This window comes from Grus americana, chromosome 19 (assembly GCF_028858705.1).
Source record: "Grus americana isolate bGruAme1 chromosome 19, bGruAme1.mat, whole genome shotgun sequence".
In the NCBI taxonomy this organism is placed as follows: domain Eukaryota; kingdom Metazoa; phylum Chordata; class Aves; order Gruiformes; family Gruidae; genus Grus; species Grus americana.
In genome coordinates, this window is record NC_072870.1 from 7,193,275 (window position 1) to 7,208,729 (window position 15,455).

Here is a 15,455-nt window from a genome sequence, read left to right on the forward strand (position 1 = left end):
ATGGGCTCATCCAGTATCACACTCATTGAGTGCCACACGCACAGCGCCTCACACTCAGTCTCACACCTGTATCACACGCACACCTGTATCACACTCAGTCTCACGCCCGTGTCACACACACCCCCAGTATCACACTCACACCCGTATCACACTCAGTCTCACACCCATATCACACACCCCCCCAGTATCACACGCAGACCCGTATCACACTCCCAGTCTCACCCCCGTGTCGCACACCCCCAGTATCGCACTCACGCCCTTGTCACACGCGCCCCGTGCCGCACGCGCCCCGTGCCACTCGCCCTCCCCCACTCCCTCCCCCGCCCCCCCGGGCGCTGCCGGCCCCGCCCCCCGCACTACATCCCCCAGGCGGCCGCGCGCGCGCATGCGCAGTGCCTCCCGCCGCCGCGGGCCGGGAAGCGGCAGCTCCGCAGCAACCGCCGCCGCCGCCGGGACTCGGGGTGAGGGGCGCGGCGGGGCCGGGGGTCGGGCGCCGGGCTGGGCAGCGCGGGGGTCGGGCAGCGCCGGCGGCTCTTTCCCTGTGACTCGGAGGGGCCGGGGCCGGGGCCGGGGCCGTCACGGTTGCAAGCGACCGGTACCGACGCGCGGCTGCCCCGGGCCCATCCTGTCCCTGCCCGAGCCGCTTCAGCCCGCTCGGAGCGGCAGGGCAGGCGGGGGGGCGGCCGGCCGGGAGCCGGGCCTTCCCCTGCGGGCCGTTCCCCCTCGTCGGCCTGGGGGACAAGGACGCGGTTCCCCTCGCACCAGGCCCCGGGCCCTCCTTCACCCTCGGGGCGGGGCGGGGGGTAATCGGTGCCGCCCGGACAAACCGCCCCGGACAGAGCGCGGGGTGGGCCGTGAGAGGGCCTTACCCCGGGGTGACCGGGTGTTGGGGGCGGGGGGTGCCGTGCTGAAGCCAGGAGGCGGCTGCCTTGGCTGCGGTGGGTCTGTTGGTGCTGCTGAGGGCTGCGGGGGTCGGGCTGAGCCCCGCCGTGGGCGGCCGGGCTGGCCCTGAGTCCCCCGCGCCCCTGGCAGTGCTTGGCTCGGCCCTCCCCGGCCGGCCGAAAGCAGGGCGAGAGCCCTCCTGGTGCTAAGCCGAAGCTGGAGGAGCCCTCCAGATCTTGCCAGGTTTGCACCCCCGCTAGTAAACAAGTCTCCCCACAAATAAATAATCTGCTCCGGTGCCCAGAAGGACCCTTGGAGCGAGTGGGGCACTGGGTTTGGTGTGATCCGGTGTTCAGGTGTACCTGCTCTCTTCTCACTGCCTCAGCTTTCCTGTTCGTTTGTGCCTGAAATAAGCCCTCTGCCTAGCTGATAGGAAAACACTTTGTTCCGCTTCAGTTGCGATCTTTATTTTCCCCTCCTAAGGGAACTCTCTTGAAGCTTGTTTTGAATGGAAGGGGTCCAGGTTTGGAGCAGTCTGGTTTTATTTCTTCTGTTCTTTTGGCTGTCGACCCGGCCACCTTGCACCGTAACGATCGGCAAAGGCTGGGAGAAGGCAGAACTCCGTTGAAGGCAGATCGATCTGTGCAGCTGGAGTTATTAATGTGACCTCCTCTCTGCCTCTTTGCTCTGTTCTTACCCCGGGGTTGCTGCTAGCTGCGTGCTCGTGTACAGAAAGATGTGTTTAGATACGAGTTACCTGGCAGGAGCTTCAAACCCTGTTGCGTGGCTGTGTTCACAGCTTGGGTTGCGCTGGGCTCAGATGATGGGGGGCTGTGGGGGGCCCGGCTGGGTGATTTGGGCTCAGGGTGCCACAGGGCACCTGTAACGCTGCTCCAGTCGTGTACCGGGTGCGGGGCCATGGGCTTATTACAGCCCCGCTGCCTCCCTGTGCTTTACGTGCTCTGTTAATCCGGGTGTAATCTTTTCCCATGGGCTCTTTGTGGCCCTTCCAGTCCCATCTCTCATGTGGTGTTAAGTGACGCTTAACAAATCCCTTCTGGGCACCCTCTTTTCTGAGCAACCTGCTGAAAAGTCTCTGTTTTACCAATCTGATGATTTTTATTTTTTTAATGCAGCTGACCTCTGGGGCTCCTGAGGCCTTTTCTTTTCCAGGGACAAGCTAGCATATAATTTAAACTTTTATCAGTGCTGGCAATTTCAGTTCAGAAACTTAAAAAGGGACTTGGCATTTTTAGAAATCATCTCAGACCTGTGAATTTTAAGATCCTGAATTTAAAGTGAAAGAAAATTTTGCTTTCTGGAAGTAGAACAGGTTTGAGAATTAAATGTGTCTTTCAAATGCTTTAATTCCCACCTGCCCCTCCCCAGCTTTCTCACCACCATTTACTGGAGCTTGAGGAGCAGGGAGTGAATCTGCTGGGAAACACAACTGAAATGCACCCAATTCTTTTTCTGTCCAAGTCTCTGATTAAAGCCATGTGGGCAAATGTTTCAGAGGTTGTGCTGGAGCGTAAAGATCCAACCAAACAAATCCAAATTCAAGATCTGAGCCCAAGTTACAAATTACCTCCTAAGTGGAGGGCAGTTGGCTGGAATATTTAAGTTTTCACTTCAAGTAGTCAGGGTTTTGTTTTCATTTGGGGCAAGCTGGCTCATAGGATTTCTATTTGGAGCCAGGGCTGTTTGCTGAATAAACATTGGGTTTAGGGGTTTATATGACTTTTAGCTTGTCAAGGCATTTTTAAAGCTCAAGGCGAAGTGTTATAGTCCATGGGATTTTAGCAAAGACGTGTAGCTAATCTCCCCAGGACAGAGCTAACGTGAAGGAGCTGGTGCAGCTGAACTGCTGATAGCGTCCCTAACGCAATGCCGGTAAAGTGACATGTGTAGCACACCCTGAGCCGCAGCCAGGCATCTCCACACAGCTCTGATAGCTGCCTACCCCAAACCCTCTCTGCCTTGGTGTAACACACACAGCAGCCCAAGGGGGTGGGCTGAAAACTGTACGAGCAGCTCTGGTATTGAATTTCTCAGCTTTTAATATTTACGTGCTGCTGAATTCACAGAGAGGGAAAAGGAACTGCAACTTCAGGCATTTTCTTTCTCTTGTTTGCCTTAACTCAGGGATTTGTGTAATTTTGGCTTACTGAAGCTCTCCCGCATTCCTCGCTTCTCAATCCGTGCAAACAGCTGCTGGCTTGAGCAGTGTTCAGCAGCGAGAACTGGCAGGAGGCTGAAATACGCCCCTTGCTCCTCCTTTGGACCAGCGGTCCCAGAGCAGGAAATATTTTTCTGTTCTGATGCGGCAATGAGTGTTGGAGCACGCGATGCTCACGTGCAGCCAGTCCCGGTACCTTTGCGTGTGGTCCAGGATTCAAAGCATCACTGCCATCCAAGGGGGTGAGCAATCGGCTTTTGTCACCCAGCTGTTCTCAGCCAGTGTCCCAGCGAGTGGAAGGTGGTACGTGAAGGGAGTGGCTTTTCTTCTGGGATGTTCTCTTTTTTCCATTTCCTGCTGATGTGTTTCAAAAAGGAAGGAAAACGAATTGCCAACTCCCTCCAAACAGCCTCCCTCTGCTCTCCTGCTGTGCTTGTGGCTGTAGGATGGGCAGGTGAATATTTGGTAGCAACAACTTTGGTGGAAAAATGGTGTTGGTTCTGTATTTGGGGTTCAGAGCACCTGATGCAGGTGGGTAGGACAGAAAACCCTGCAGCCCTGCTTTGGTTCACGCTGGTCCGAGCTGAGCATGGACATGCTGGCGGTCCCCGAGGAGGAGATGAGTTGGTCTGAAACCTGCCGTAAAAAGAACTGGCAGAGGCAGGTGTTGGGTTTGATACCTTAAGTTTTAATTTGCTGTTTTGAACAGTAAAATAACTGTCCTTCATGCATTAGAGTAGAACAAATTACATCAAAAAGATCTGTTGCAGAGACCAAGGTCTTCTGTGGATGATCTGGTGCGGTTTGTCACCAACATCAGTCGAGCTGGGGGTGTTCTGTAAAAATCTCAGAGCAGCTCATAAACTAATTTACAGTGAATTCCTGGAGGAAGTGTTGTTTTCCTCTTATAAATGCAGACATGTGGGTGTGTCTGTTCTTCGCTCGCTCTTTTTCTATTTCTTTTTTAAGCTAGCAAGCCACATGAGCATGATGGATGGGACGCTCCACGGCGCGTGGGATCTTCCCCCATCCGGCAGGGATGTCATTCTCCGTGCAGATGGCATCCTCCAGTGGAAGCCACCCACTGCTGCTCTGCCTCTTGGGAGACATGAACTTTTCCATTTGATGGGAAGGAAGCTCATAGCTCCTTGCTCACTGCTGGGAGTTCAGCGAGCAATGAATGACACGAGACCTTAGGAGGGAGAAGGCACCTTTATTTTAAAAAATGAATTTCGCTCGTTCACGGTCATACCTACCTGCTCAGGAGCACCAACACGGGGATCTCCAAGTGTCTGTCCAGCATTTGGGCATCAAGACACGTGTGTCCAGATGGTCTGGACAGGATTCCTTGCAATGACACAGGAGACAAGAAACGTCAAATACTAGACCTCTGGTGTCTCTTGGACAGCTTGGTGATCATGTGATGGCTTTGGGTCGGCTTTTTTACATCCCTTGGGGGCTAAGAGTGATGGTGATCTTTTGTCTCTCCTCTGTGAGTAGTTAGGATTTACTGATTGGCCCTTGTGTCTTTATCTGGATGTCTTAAGGCTCCTACCCCATTCTCTTCTCTTCCCCAAATCATCTCTTAATGGCTTGAGTCTCTGGCTTGAGTCTTTGTTGATGCAGATCGTCCCTTGTTTCAAGGTGTTCCTTGATTTCCAACCTGAGAAGCTGCAGCTAGATGTGCTCCGATCTCGAGGACCCGCTAAATCACTGCCCTCAGCACAGGCTGTTTATTGTGTTCCTCCTAGTGCTTCCATTCTCCTTCCCATCCATTCTTCGCTCGGATCACGCTCAACATATGTATTACTGTGATCTGCAGACTGTGCATAAAGAATTGTCTTCTGGCTTTGTCTGTGCGTATAACGCTGCACAGAAGGAGTCAAGGGGCTGATCCTGGACCAAAACTGAGCTATCAGAAACCTGAATGGAGTTGATGTTGTAGCCCTGGAGCTCAGATCAATAAGAAGAGTTTGGGAACCGCTTGCGTGACCAAGTCATTCATGTGTACAAGTGCTTGGGGAGCTTGTGCTCACAAGCTGGCAGCTCGTGTCGGGGTGGTCAGAGCATAACACTGCCAGGAGCGTGGGTTCGGAAGGGTGCAGAGTGGCCGCTTGCCTTGGCACGCTCCTGGCTAGCGAGTGTCTGATCTCAGGTCAGGGCTTACAGATCAGCAGTGGCTCTGGGCTGGTTTTGTACAGATCTGTCGACAGAACAGGTGGCGTTTGGTGCCACAAACCACAAGAAGCAGAGTCTCCCCAAAGAGTTTTTGCTTTAAATTAGCAAGAAAAGTTGCTAGCGTTGGCAGGGAGTGGGTGGTGGTACCTCATTTGCCCCTGACCAGAGGGGTTTTAGGCCAATCCATTTCTCTGTAGTCTCCTAAATGCAGAGTGAGCATCTTCTGTGAAAGGCTGAGCTTGTTTCCCTCTCTTAAATGGCTTGTGTGGTATGGATGCAGGGTGGGGTGGGCTTGGGGCATCATTCTCAGCTCTGTGTGCTCTCTTTGTTTCTTGCTGCAGGTCCCCCAGAAGAAAATGGTGTAAGGCCAGCCAGTGCAGCTCCCAGCTCCAATCGTGGCGTGCCCAGACCTCAGGGAGGAACATGGCAGCAGCTCAGGGAGCAGGAAGCAGTTCAGCTGGGCCATCCGGACTTCCCGGTTCTGCCCCGGGGCACAGCAACAACTCCACGGCAGTGGCGGTGTGGGAATGGCAGGATGAATTTGGCAGGTGGAGGCCATACCGAGGGAACGTCTGCAGCTACATTGAACAGGTTTTTCAGGCCTCTCAGCAGAAGGGCCGGCGTTCGGGGTCGGGGCTTGTCAGCAGCATCCCTTTGGGACACGCAGATCCTGTCTTGGCCCCCTATGTCATCGACATCCCAAGCTTGACGCAGTTCCGGCAGGATACAGGTAAGGGAGCTTCCCTGCCCATGCTGGGCTTTCGACGAGGCTGCTTGTGTGCTTGGAGATAAGTGGGGCCTTGTTCTGCATAGGACAACAAAGCTGTGCTGTCTGCTGCCACTGCTGGGCAGCTCTTTGAAGGGTGGCACGTCCGTTTCTCTCCTAGTGCTGTCTGCCGCCCAGTGTATTAGCACGTGAGAAAACCAACGTTGGCTGGCGTGAATCTGCGGGGCTGGGTGCAGGCAGGCAGCGGTGATCTCTTAAGGAGCCTCGTCACGGGACCTCTGGAGCTTGGGAGCCAGAGCCCACAGAGCTGGAAACTTTCTTCCTGCCCCCCACCCACATCCATTCAAGACCACTCGCATAAAAAGGCCTTTTTATGATTCAAACCCTCCCGTTTGAATCCCTTGTTCCCCCTGCAACTGGAGTGCCAGCTGCTTTACCTTGGCATGCTGCCCTGTGCAAGCTGCTTTGCGAAAGCCTGCGGCCCCCGCAGAACGCCGTAATGCTGCAACAGAATACTCCCCGCACTTGTGCTGTACGAGGCTGGCTTGCTTCCTCCCAGGGAGGAAGGGCAGTCTGGGCTTAATGGCAGGATTGAGACCTAATTTTCATTCTCATCTCGTCTCTCTTGGGGTCACTGAGGCTAGCAGCTCAGAATTTGCTGAGATGACTCCTACCCTCTTTTGCTCCAGATGTGCTGAGCAGCTGTAGCTTAGGGGGCAGGGGTGGAATGCATGCTCTTCAGCTCTGGAAAATCGAGGGAGGTCCCAAATTACACACCTCAAATGAATGGCTGCTTTGGAAAATTCTCCCTGCATCAGCTTCCCCTTTTGCCAACATCTCTCCTGTCACCCCAGGATGCAGTCAGCCATCACCCCAAGCTGTAGAGACGGGCAGTGCTCTGGTTTCTTGCGAACTGAAGCAATAAGTGAGCAGTATGTTGAATCAACTGCACGATCAGGCAGTTCCTACAGGAAAGGGAAGTCGTTGGAGCAAATGTGAGTGGTCATCACAGCTGCATCCATGGTTTTATTCTGACTTGTTGACCTTAGGATTATTTTTTTTTAGCAGTGTCCTGGGTGAGGAGCTTTCTTAGCTGGATGCCTTGGCAGGACTGCTCAGCGCAGCCTGTTTGAGCACCTGGAAGCCCTGCTGAGGCTGTGGCTTTGAGCAATACAGCATGGACCACCAGAGCTGCCACCAGCAGCTGTTTCTTGTTTTCTTCATGCTTAACTTGTGAAGGAACCTGCCAGCCTCTTGCCCTTTCAGCCAGTGCTCCAACACATGGGCAGCAGTCCTGGGCTGTCCCTTGTCAGGAAACAGCCCAGTTTGGGGAGGGTGGGCAGAGTGCCTGTAGGAGGGTGAAAGATGTGTCCTGGTGTGAATGGGACATCCTTCTCCACAAGTGGAGCTGTCACTGCAAAGGTCTTGTATCTCTTTAGACCCTTGAGAAAGATCTCAAAACACCGAGCAAATATTGTTCATTGGAGGATGGTTTGGAATTGGTTGTCTTTCGGGGACAGCCCAATACAATTTTGGAAACGATGTTGGCTGGCATGATCTCATCTTTCCTTGGTTGAGATCTGTGGTTGAGTCGTTAATAACAAAAAGGCTGATTCTACTTCATGGCTCTCCTGTAGCATTTCCCACCGATTCACAGGGATGCTGATCAGAGTGGCCAGGTCTGTGAGCCTCCCTCCACAAGTTCCTGTGTGCTCTGCAGTGTGACTATTGGAAACGCCCTCCTATCCCTTTTCAGTGGCCCAGTTCTAAGCAAAGCTTTTTCTCTCTGCAGGGCTCTGCCTTAAATGTGAACCTTTCTGAGCAAGCAGCCAGCTGACCTTTATCATGTGCTGGAGAAAAGAATCTCTGCAGGAAACATCCCCATGAAAAATCTTTAAACAGAGCAAAAAATAGGCTGTTGTATTCTGTTCATTAGCTATTAGACAGACAAATAGGCTCTTCAAAGGAAGCCAGGGAGAATAACAGGAAGCCAGTGTAACGGGACCAGCATCCCCACCAACGGGGAGCGACAGCTGTGCAGGGGGATCTTGCAGGCAGGATTAGCCGCGGGCTTCAGCTGCTGGTTGAGGCAGATTAGCTGGGAGTGAATGCAAGGGAGCAGCAGGAGTTGTCCTCTCACCACAGCTGTTTGCCCACCCTGGAGAGGAATGCCAGTTTCCCTGCCAGCCTGGGGGAAGGGGGACGTTTTCCAAGCTTTGGCCTTGCTATTGGCTCCTAAATGCTCTGCTCCTGTTTGGGGTGTTAAAAACACAGGTTGCTTGCAAACTCCTCAAATCCTCTCTGTGCTGCTTTTAGCTTCTTACCTGCCGATAGAGCAAGGGCAGGCTTGTTAATCTCCTCTGAGATGTGTCCCACTGGGCTTTCTGACACCTTGCTCCACCCATGGTAGACCCCTTTCTCCGGGGAGCAGGTTCCCTGCACTCATCTCTAAATGTAGTGCATTTCTCACCATCTCACTTCCAGCCCAGTCTCATCCCCAGTCCATCTGCTCAGGGGTCATTCCTGATGTTGCCCACATGTTGAGGCCAGAGGTTTATGTTTCTAAAACTTGGCAGGACTTGTTGGATAGGAGCAGTCATTGCTAGAGTTTGCTTTTGGCTGTTTCATCTGCTTTCCCGTGTAAGACGTCGATTCCTGGCTGGGGAAGGTCGCCTTGGCTCTGCTGACACCTTCTGCCCTGACTTCTGCCAGGGGAAGGCCTTGTCCCACAGGAATCCCTGGGCTTCGTGGTTGAGCTACTGGGGTTCGACCCCATTGCTTATGAGTGAAGTTGCTATGTTTCACTGGCTGCTAGTAGCTTTTAGGTGTGCTGATGAGATGTTGTCTGTTGGATGGTGTCACTGGAGAGTCCTGCTCCGCAATAAGCGGGGCGCTTGGTGCTGCTCTGGCTGCTGAAGCAGCAGGGAGTAAGTGCTGGACCTCTCCTGGCTGCTCATCCCCTGCGTGGGCTGAGGCAAGCCACTCCAGTCCCCAGAGCCTTTGGCTCCCCAGCAGAAACAGGAGTCCTGCTGTTCCTTCATCTGACATGTTCTGCCTTTGCGAGAAGCCTCAGCTCTGGAGCTCAGATCTGTCTTGCCTGATTTAGTTTCTGCAATGACGTGTGGGACATACCTGCACCCCAGCACAGGGTCTCGTTATGCTTTGACCACCAAAGTGCTGTGCAGAGACCACCAGCACAATTTACAAAGAAGGCTGGGAGTGCGATGGGAGCAGAGATGTGACTTTCACGCTGTCGAGCAGAATTTTTAGCAGCGAGGAGGCAGTTAATGCCCTTATGGTTTGAGTCAAGACCTAGCAGTTTTTTACCCCAAGAACATGGGGTAGAAATAACAGCAGTGTGAGGCAGAGGTATTTGAGCCAGCCAGAGCCTGAACACAGGTAGCAATTGGGTTTTGGCAGTGTGGAGTCCCATGTGGGCTGTCCTCCCTCTTCCTTGGGGTGTGCTTGTTGGGCATAAAGCTTGCTTGGATTGCCTCCCCCCCACGGAGCCACCAGCAACATCCTGGGGCACTTCTCTGCAGGCTTCAGGAGCGGATACTGTTTTTACCTGTGGTCCTGGAGCTTAGGGTTGTAACTTTCATGACATCTTAGGAGGCTTTATTTTATTTTTTTTCCCTCTTGGTTCTGTTCTTCTCTGAACTCCTCCTGTGTTGTAATGACTCCCTGCACCCCTGTTCACCCCCACCTGCCTGCATCCCCAGACTTGCTTGCCCCGTGGTGTTTTCCACTCCTTCCCAGTGTGGAGTGCTGCTGAGGATTTTCCCAACAGTAGCAGTTTTGACCCTGCTGCAGGAACCTGTTTTTGCAGAGGTTGCAGAGCTTCTGTCCTGTTGGGTGGCTTACCTCCCTCTCATTAGGCTTTTTCCTTTTTAAAGAAAGGAATAAAGTAACCAGGAGTGAAGTCACCCTGGAGAGCCAGGCTTCCAGGGGGTTTTGAGCTCCTGCTGTTGTGTTGCCTTGCAAGAGTAGCATGTCTGCTTTCATTTCTCTTCCTTTGTCTGAACAGCTGCTCTCTCCAGTTTCCAAATTACTTCACTGGTTTCTGCTCTCTAGTCTCACTATATCACCCAGCAGTCAGGAGCCTGGAGAGGCTGGCCCTGTCCGTCCTCTCCAGAGTCCTCATCCTTATGGGACTTCACCCACTCCCCCAAGAGCAAAATTGCCCAGACCCTTGTGTAGCAAAGTGGGTGTTTAGCCCCTTAAGTGCTCCTGCAAAGCACTTCCCGATGGTGTCATGTCTCTATAGTTACTCTGTTGTCAAGGCTGTGGGAGTTGTTGGTTGGGTTTTTTTAACCAGATCTGTGCCTCAGCATGATTTTTTTTTTTTACTTTTCTCTTTTTCTTTTTTAACGTCAGGGAGGCATATGTGATCTCTATGCCTTTGTGCTTGGGTGTGTCTGTCTCTGCATCCTCTCTCCTTCCCTCCTTTCCCACCCTTCCTCCCAGCAGCTTTTGAACCTGTTGCCAGCCCACAATCAGATTTGGCAGAGGGACAGGGATCTCGGGGGTATTGGGTTTCTCTAAGCTTCATGAGCAAACCCAGCACTGTCGGGAAGAGAAAGTCTGTTAGTGCCCCTGTTGAGGTGAGGAAGGCCACCCTGATGTAGACACCGCAGATCTCTGCAGAAACGAGTCCCTGAGACAACATCCCCCTTAATTCTCTGCTCACAAAATGATATTATTTATTTCCCCCTCCTTTCCCCACACAGGGACGATGCGGGCTGTCCGCAGGCACCTCTTCCCTGGGGACTCCGCTGCCGGTCAGGGCATTGTTTGGGAGTGGCAGAACGACGAAGGCGGGTGGTCCCCATACGAGATGAATGTCTGCGTGTTTCTGGAGCAAGCCCGTGCCACAAACCACCAGCGAGTAGATCTCGGACCCTTGGGCTACAACTACGAAGTTGACTTTGTGGCTCAAGTCCAGACCAACAAGACCACGAGGTTCCGCCGCAGCATTCAGAGGCGCTTGGATGCCCCGTACCCGGTGACGGCCTCCCCGGCACCCCTTCACGCAGGGCCGGCTTGTTCTTGCCAGCAGTGCTGGTTAAACAGCGGGACTGGTCCCATCACCACGCGCTACCGCCACTCCATGATAAACTTTCCCAACTCTTCCACTACTCATCAGGTTTCCGGTAGGACAGCGTCAGTAAGTTCTTCCAGCGTTGGCTTCGTGCCCTATAACAAACCAGCTTTGTCTGGAGCAAGGTCAACATCGAGACTCAATGCACAAAGCACCTGGGCTTTGCCTCAAGCTGGGGCCACCAGCACAGGACTATCTGCATCTAACGGAGTCAGGTACAGACTCTAATTCACCTTTAAATATTGTGCGTGCGTCCAAGAGACCTGCTGTGCGCAGGGCTTCGTTATCTAGGAGCCTCTCTGTCCCAGAGGACTTCACAAGGGTGTTCTCCCTAGAAGCAGTGAGAGGTTTGTGCCGTTGTGCCCAGTGCAGTGGATGAAAAGGCTTCTCCTCTGTTTTCCCCTTCTTTTCTCACACTTGAAATGCAGTCCCTGTCTACTAGTCTCCATGAACCACTGGAGAAAGCAGTCAGGCTGAGATTTTGCAGGTTTGAGAAAATTAATAGCGATTGGTGGTATTTCGGATTACACTTAAAAACAGCTTTGAGGGGGATTGAGTGAATGAAAAGGGGACTTGTGAATGCCCTTATTTATTTCAAAATGTGCAGTAAACATAGAGTGGAAAACTGCTCTGTGCTCAAAACTCTTCTCCTTCAAGGAGGGACCGCAGGACTTGCTGCATGTGCCTGAGACCTTGTGAATTCTCTGACAAAATCAGGAAGTCCATGTCAGACATTTTTAAGGTGAACAAGCAGGAAAAAAAAAAAAACCAACAGCAACCCTAAGACATAGATTTGATCAAGGATTTTTTAAATCCACTGTGAAGATGTTTGGAAAACCAAATCAGTAATTTACTTTCCCCTTCCTTTTACACCTTGAACCATATTGATCCCTCTGTATCCAAAATCAATGGGGTGACCCTAGCAATTTGAATGGTGTCGAGGTTATTCATCAGGCTAAATACTGATGCAGAGCACAGATGCCACTGGATAATCGCAGGAGAGGTTCTTTTTGCATGTGTTGAGGTGCTGTGGGGCTTTGCTATTGAGATGTTGGAGTACTGGAAGCACGAGCAGGACTGTGAATGATTTAAAATCCAGCTAAGCCTCGCCTTGTGAGGGTTTTGCCATGTCCTTTGCCTTCATCTTTCTTCAGTGACCCTCTCCTGGCTGGGTGCTCAGGGCGGGCTCTGGCTGTCTGGAGGAAGCCAGTTACTTTGAAGGAAGGACGAGCAGTTGTTGCGGTGCTAGCTGAGGTCTGTCTTTCCTCGGTTCTTTGAGCTGTCACCCCCCAAATGCTCCAGCTTGTATGAAGGGGTCACCTGTGCTGGCTGCTGATCCATTTTCACCGCAGCCCTTCTCTGACAGGGCTGAAACTGGTGTGCACCTGGCAGCACAGGATTTCAGCTCCCGTTGGCGAGCAGCTGGAGCCGAAGGAGGGCTGTGTTTGCACCTTACCGGTGTGGGAGGAAGGGCTTCACTTCTCTTCAGGCCTTTCGGCTGTTGCCAGCTAAATGAAAAGCAGAGTCTCATGCTCTGACAGCTCGGTGCCTCTCCACAGCGTGGGCTGCTGGGCCAAGCTGCGGTCAGTTATCCCCCGTGGGCTGGAGCGGGGCTGCAACACTGGGCTCCAGTGGGGATTTTGGGGCTGGGGGAGATCAGTGTCACCTTTGCAAAGTGGGGTACTTCCCTCCGCGTTCTTGTAGGATGACCTCTGTGAAGCCTGGGTGCCCGAACCAAGCCCAGTTGCCGCTAATCGGCTTTCAAGGTCTTAACTCTTTCTGTGCGCAAGTCTTTGCTAGCAGAGGTCTTTGTGGCCTCTCTGATAGTACTCGCACCGAGTATCTGTGAGCGTTAAACTGAGGACCAAGCAAGGGCTGTCTGACTGCTCCCTCTGTTTGCAAACGGCTGGAAGTGTACAGAGCAGTATACGCATTTCACCGTAAATAATCCAGGTGCTGAACCGCTGTGTGAGCACCTGAGAAACTAAAGGGGAAATTGCCAGGGCAGATTTACCTGTCCAAGCTACCCCGACTAAATACAGAGATAAGAGATCTAGAAGGGTGTTGAAAGCACATTCCGCTAATTACATGAGGCACAGGGGGTTGAGGTTTATTTTGCATTTTGTTTGTATTTTAAGTAAGATGGTGAATCTTCAGATATTTTCCTTAGTGTCGTATCAGGACTTTCCCTCTTCGGGGTCATCTGAGTAAAATGACTTCCCGCATCCTGTTCTTCTTTCTCACGGTCTTTTTCTGGTGCTTTCTTTGCACCTGGTGATTTTTTGTGGCATCTTAAGCATCTGCAATACTTCTCTGTTCCATTCACCTTCAAATAGGGCTAAAAATCAGACCTCAGTGCTGCCTGCAGGAGCCCCCGGTAAGGCTCTTGCTGTCTCCTGAAGAAGCTGCCAAATTCCTCCTCTCAGGAGCCGCTGGTCCGTGCCTGGGGCTGCCGGGCTGCCTGGAGCCCCTGTCCTTCCCCAGAGCCTCAGCGTGATTTGCAAAGTGACTCTCAGGGTGGGAAGATTAAAAACGAAGAGCCAAATGCTGAAGCATTTGTCCCTCAAGCCTCTCTGGAGCCGATCAGGGTCTGGGTATGTTGTATGCTACTGATGGGGGGGACAGGCTGTCCTGAAAGGAGGGAGGATGGGAGGGGTGTTGGAGAGGGGTGGCACGGGTTCCTTGCCAGGAACTGAGCCCGTGGCCCAGGCGATGCTGACTGGGAGTAGAGGGACAGCCAGGAAGAGACCTGGAGGTGCCCAGCCAGGGCACTGGGGAGGACATCATCATGGCAGCCTGCCGGGCTGGATCCCAGGAGCTGCCGGGACGGTAGGCAGCTCTCGGCAACTGCTTAAACCCTCCGACAGGCAAGTGCTGGCAGAGCTTGTGCTGGGTTAATGCAACAGCCCTCTGGGGCTGGCATATGCCCCCACACTCCCCGCTCCAGCTCTGTCCCTTCTCAAGCACTGCTGAAAGTGGCTTTTGTGGCAGGAGCATCTGGTCCCCTCCATGACAGCCAGCCTGGGGACAGCAGCAGAGGGCAGAGCCCTCCCGGAGCACTGGGACTGCTGGTGCTGGTGGCAGCGTTGGCTGTGGATGAGCAATGCCATGGCCGGTCGAGGTCTGGCTGTGGCAACCTGGTTTGCAGCTCAGCTGTTCATGGTGGGGTGAGGTGGCTGGTATGTTGGCAATAATCCCTGGCCAAGCCAGCCTTTCTGGGGGGTGCACAGGGATTGTACGGTTAAATCTTTGCTGGGGACAGCAGAACATGCCACGTGGGGAAGGCGGCAGCTCTTCAAATGCTTGGAAGGGAGCATGTGAGTGCTGGCAGACTTGTGTGACAGGCACTCTCTGTGCAAACCCTGCACCCCGAGCTGTGAGCTTTGGTCCCCGCTCTCCTGACTGCCGTCTGTCTGTCCCTGCTGGCATGCGAGTGTGTCCCGAACATGAGTGTGCTGTGTCCAGGAGATGATTTTGCAGGCAGGACATTCGGAGCTGCCTTTGTCACTACAACTCCCTTTCTGTTCATTAACACTGGTGCTTTCCACTACATGTATCTGTGGAAGCCTCTGTTTTCCAAACCCCCATGCAGGAGCACGTGTGGATCACAGATCCAGCCCATGGCCATGCGCTGAGCCTGGAGGGAGGCAGCAGCTGGGGGCTCACCCAAACGGACCCCGGAGAAGGGCACAACAATGATGTGCATTGGTGGCTCTTCATGGATGACAGACGATGTCTGGATCTCCAGTCCTTTGGGATTAGTTTTGCCAGGGGCACTCTCCTTCCTCCCTACCAGACAGACAAATGCACGCAGGGGGGCAATCTCTGTCTTCCAGTATAGTGCCATCTGTGGAAGGGACTTGCAGCACCAGCTGACAGCTCGAGATGGCTTTTCCCTGTCCCCCCCGTGCTGGGTTTGAGTCGGAAATGCCGCTGAGCGGGGGTAATTGCTCCTGGCTGGGGTTACAGTCTCGGGCTTGTGAAACCCATGTTCCAGCAGAAAATAATCTCATTTCTGTGAATTAGGGGAAACCTGAGTAGCAAACTCTAACAATGTGTTTCATTTAATTCCTAAGCCCAGAACATTCCTGCGTTATTTTATCCCCTAGGTTCCCCATCTTCCCCCCTCGGCTGGACTTGGCCTGGTGTGGCGGTTAGTTCCTCTTCCCTCACAGTTGCTGCCCCATCTCCTGCATCACCAAATAGTGGGGCCTTTGTGGTGGTGAAGACGAAGCGCTAATTATCCTGCACTAATTAGCCCACCAAGGGTTTTCTGTCTGCATGCAGTGCGCAGCATTCCTCATTCCTCTTAGCTGTGATGTGCAATTCCTGTGCTGGCCCATGCTCGGAGGCTGAAGGGAAGGGAGCAGTGGGCCACGGTGGATCCT

At 53.2% G+C, this 15,455-nt stretch overlaps 1 protein-coding gene across 6 annotated transcripts in view; it reads left to right on the plus strand.

The window, feature by feature from the left end:
* Positions 1-382: 382 nt before the first annotated feature.
* The window catches only part of DTX2 (deltex E3 ubiquitin ligase 2), a 39,665-nt gene continuing 24,592 nt past the window's right edge, over positions 383-15,455 (plus strand). For 2 of the 6 annotated variants that reach the window (XM_054847474.1, XM_054847478.1), the window contains exons 1-3: positions 383-461; positions 5,581-5,969; positions 10,697-11,282. In XM_054847474.1, the coding sequence (XP_054703449.1) occupies positions 5,663-5,969; positions 10,697-11,282 (893 nt within the window). In that variant the 5' untranslated portion in view covers positions 383-461; positions 5,581-5,662. Of the gene's footprint in view, positions 462-2,925; positions 4,554-5,580; positions 5,970-10,696; positions 11,283-15,455 lie in introns of those variants that run through there. The other 4 variants (XM_054847476.1, XM_054847477.1, XM_054847472.1 and 1 more) reach the window with 3 other exon arrangements.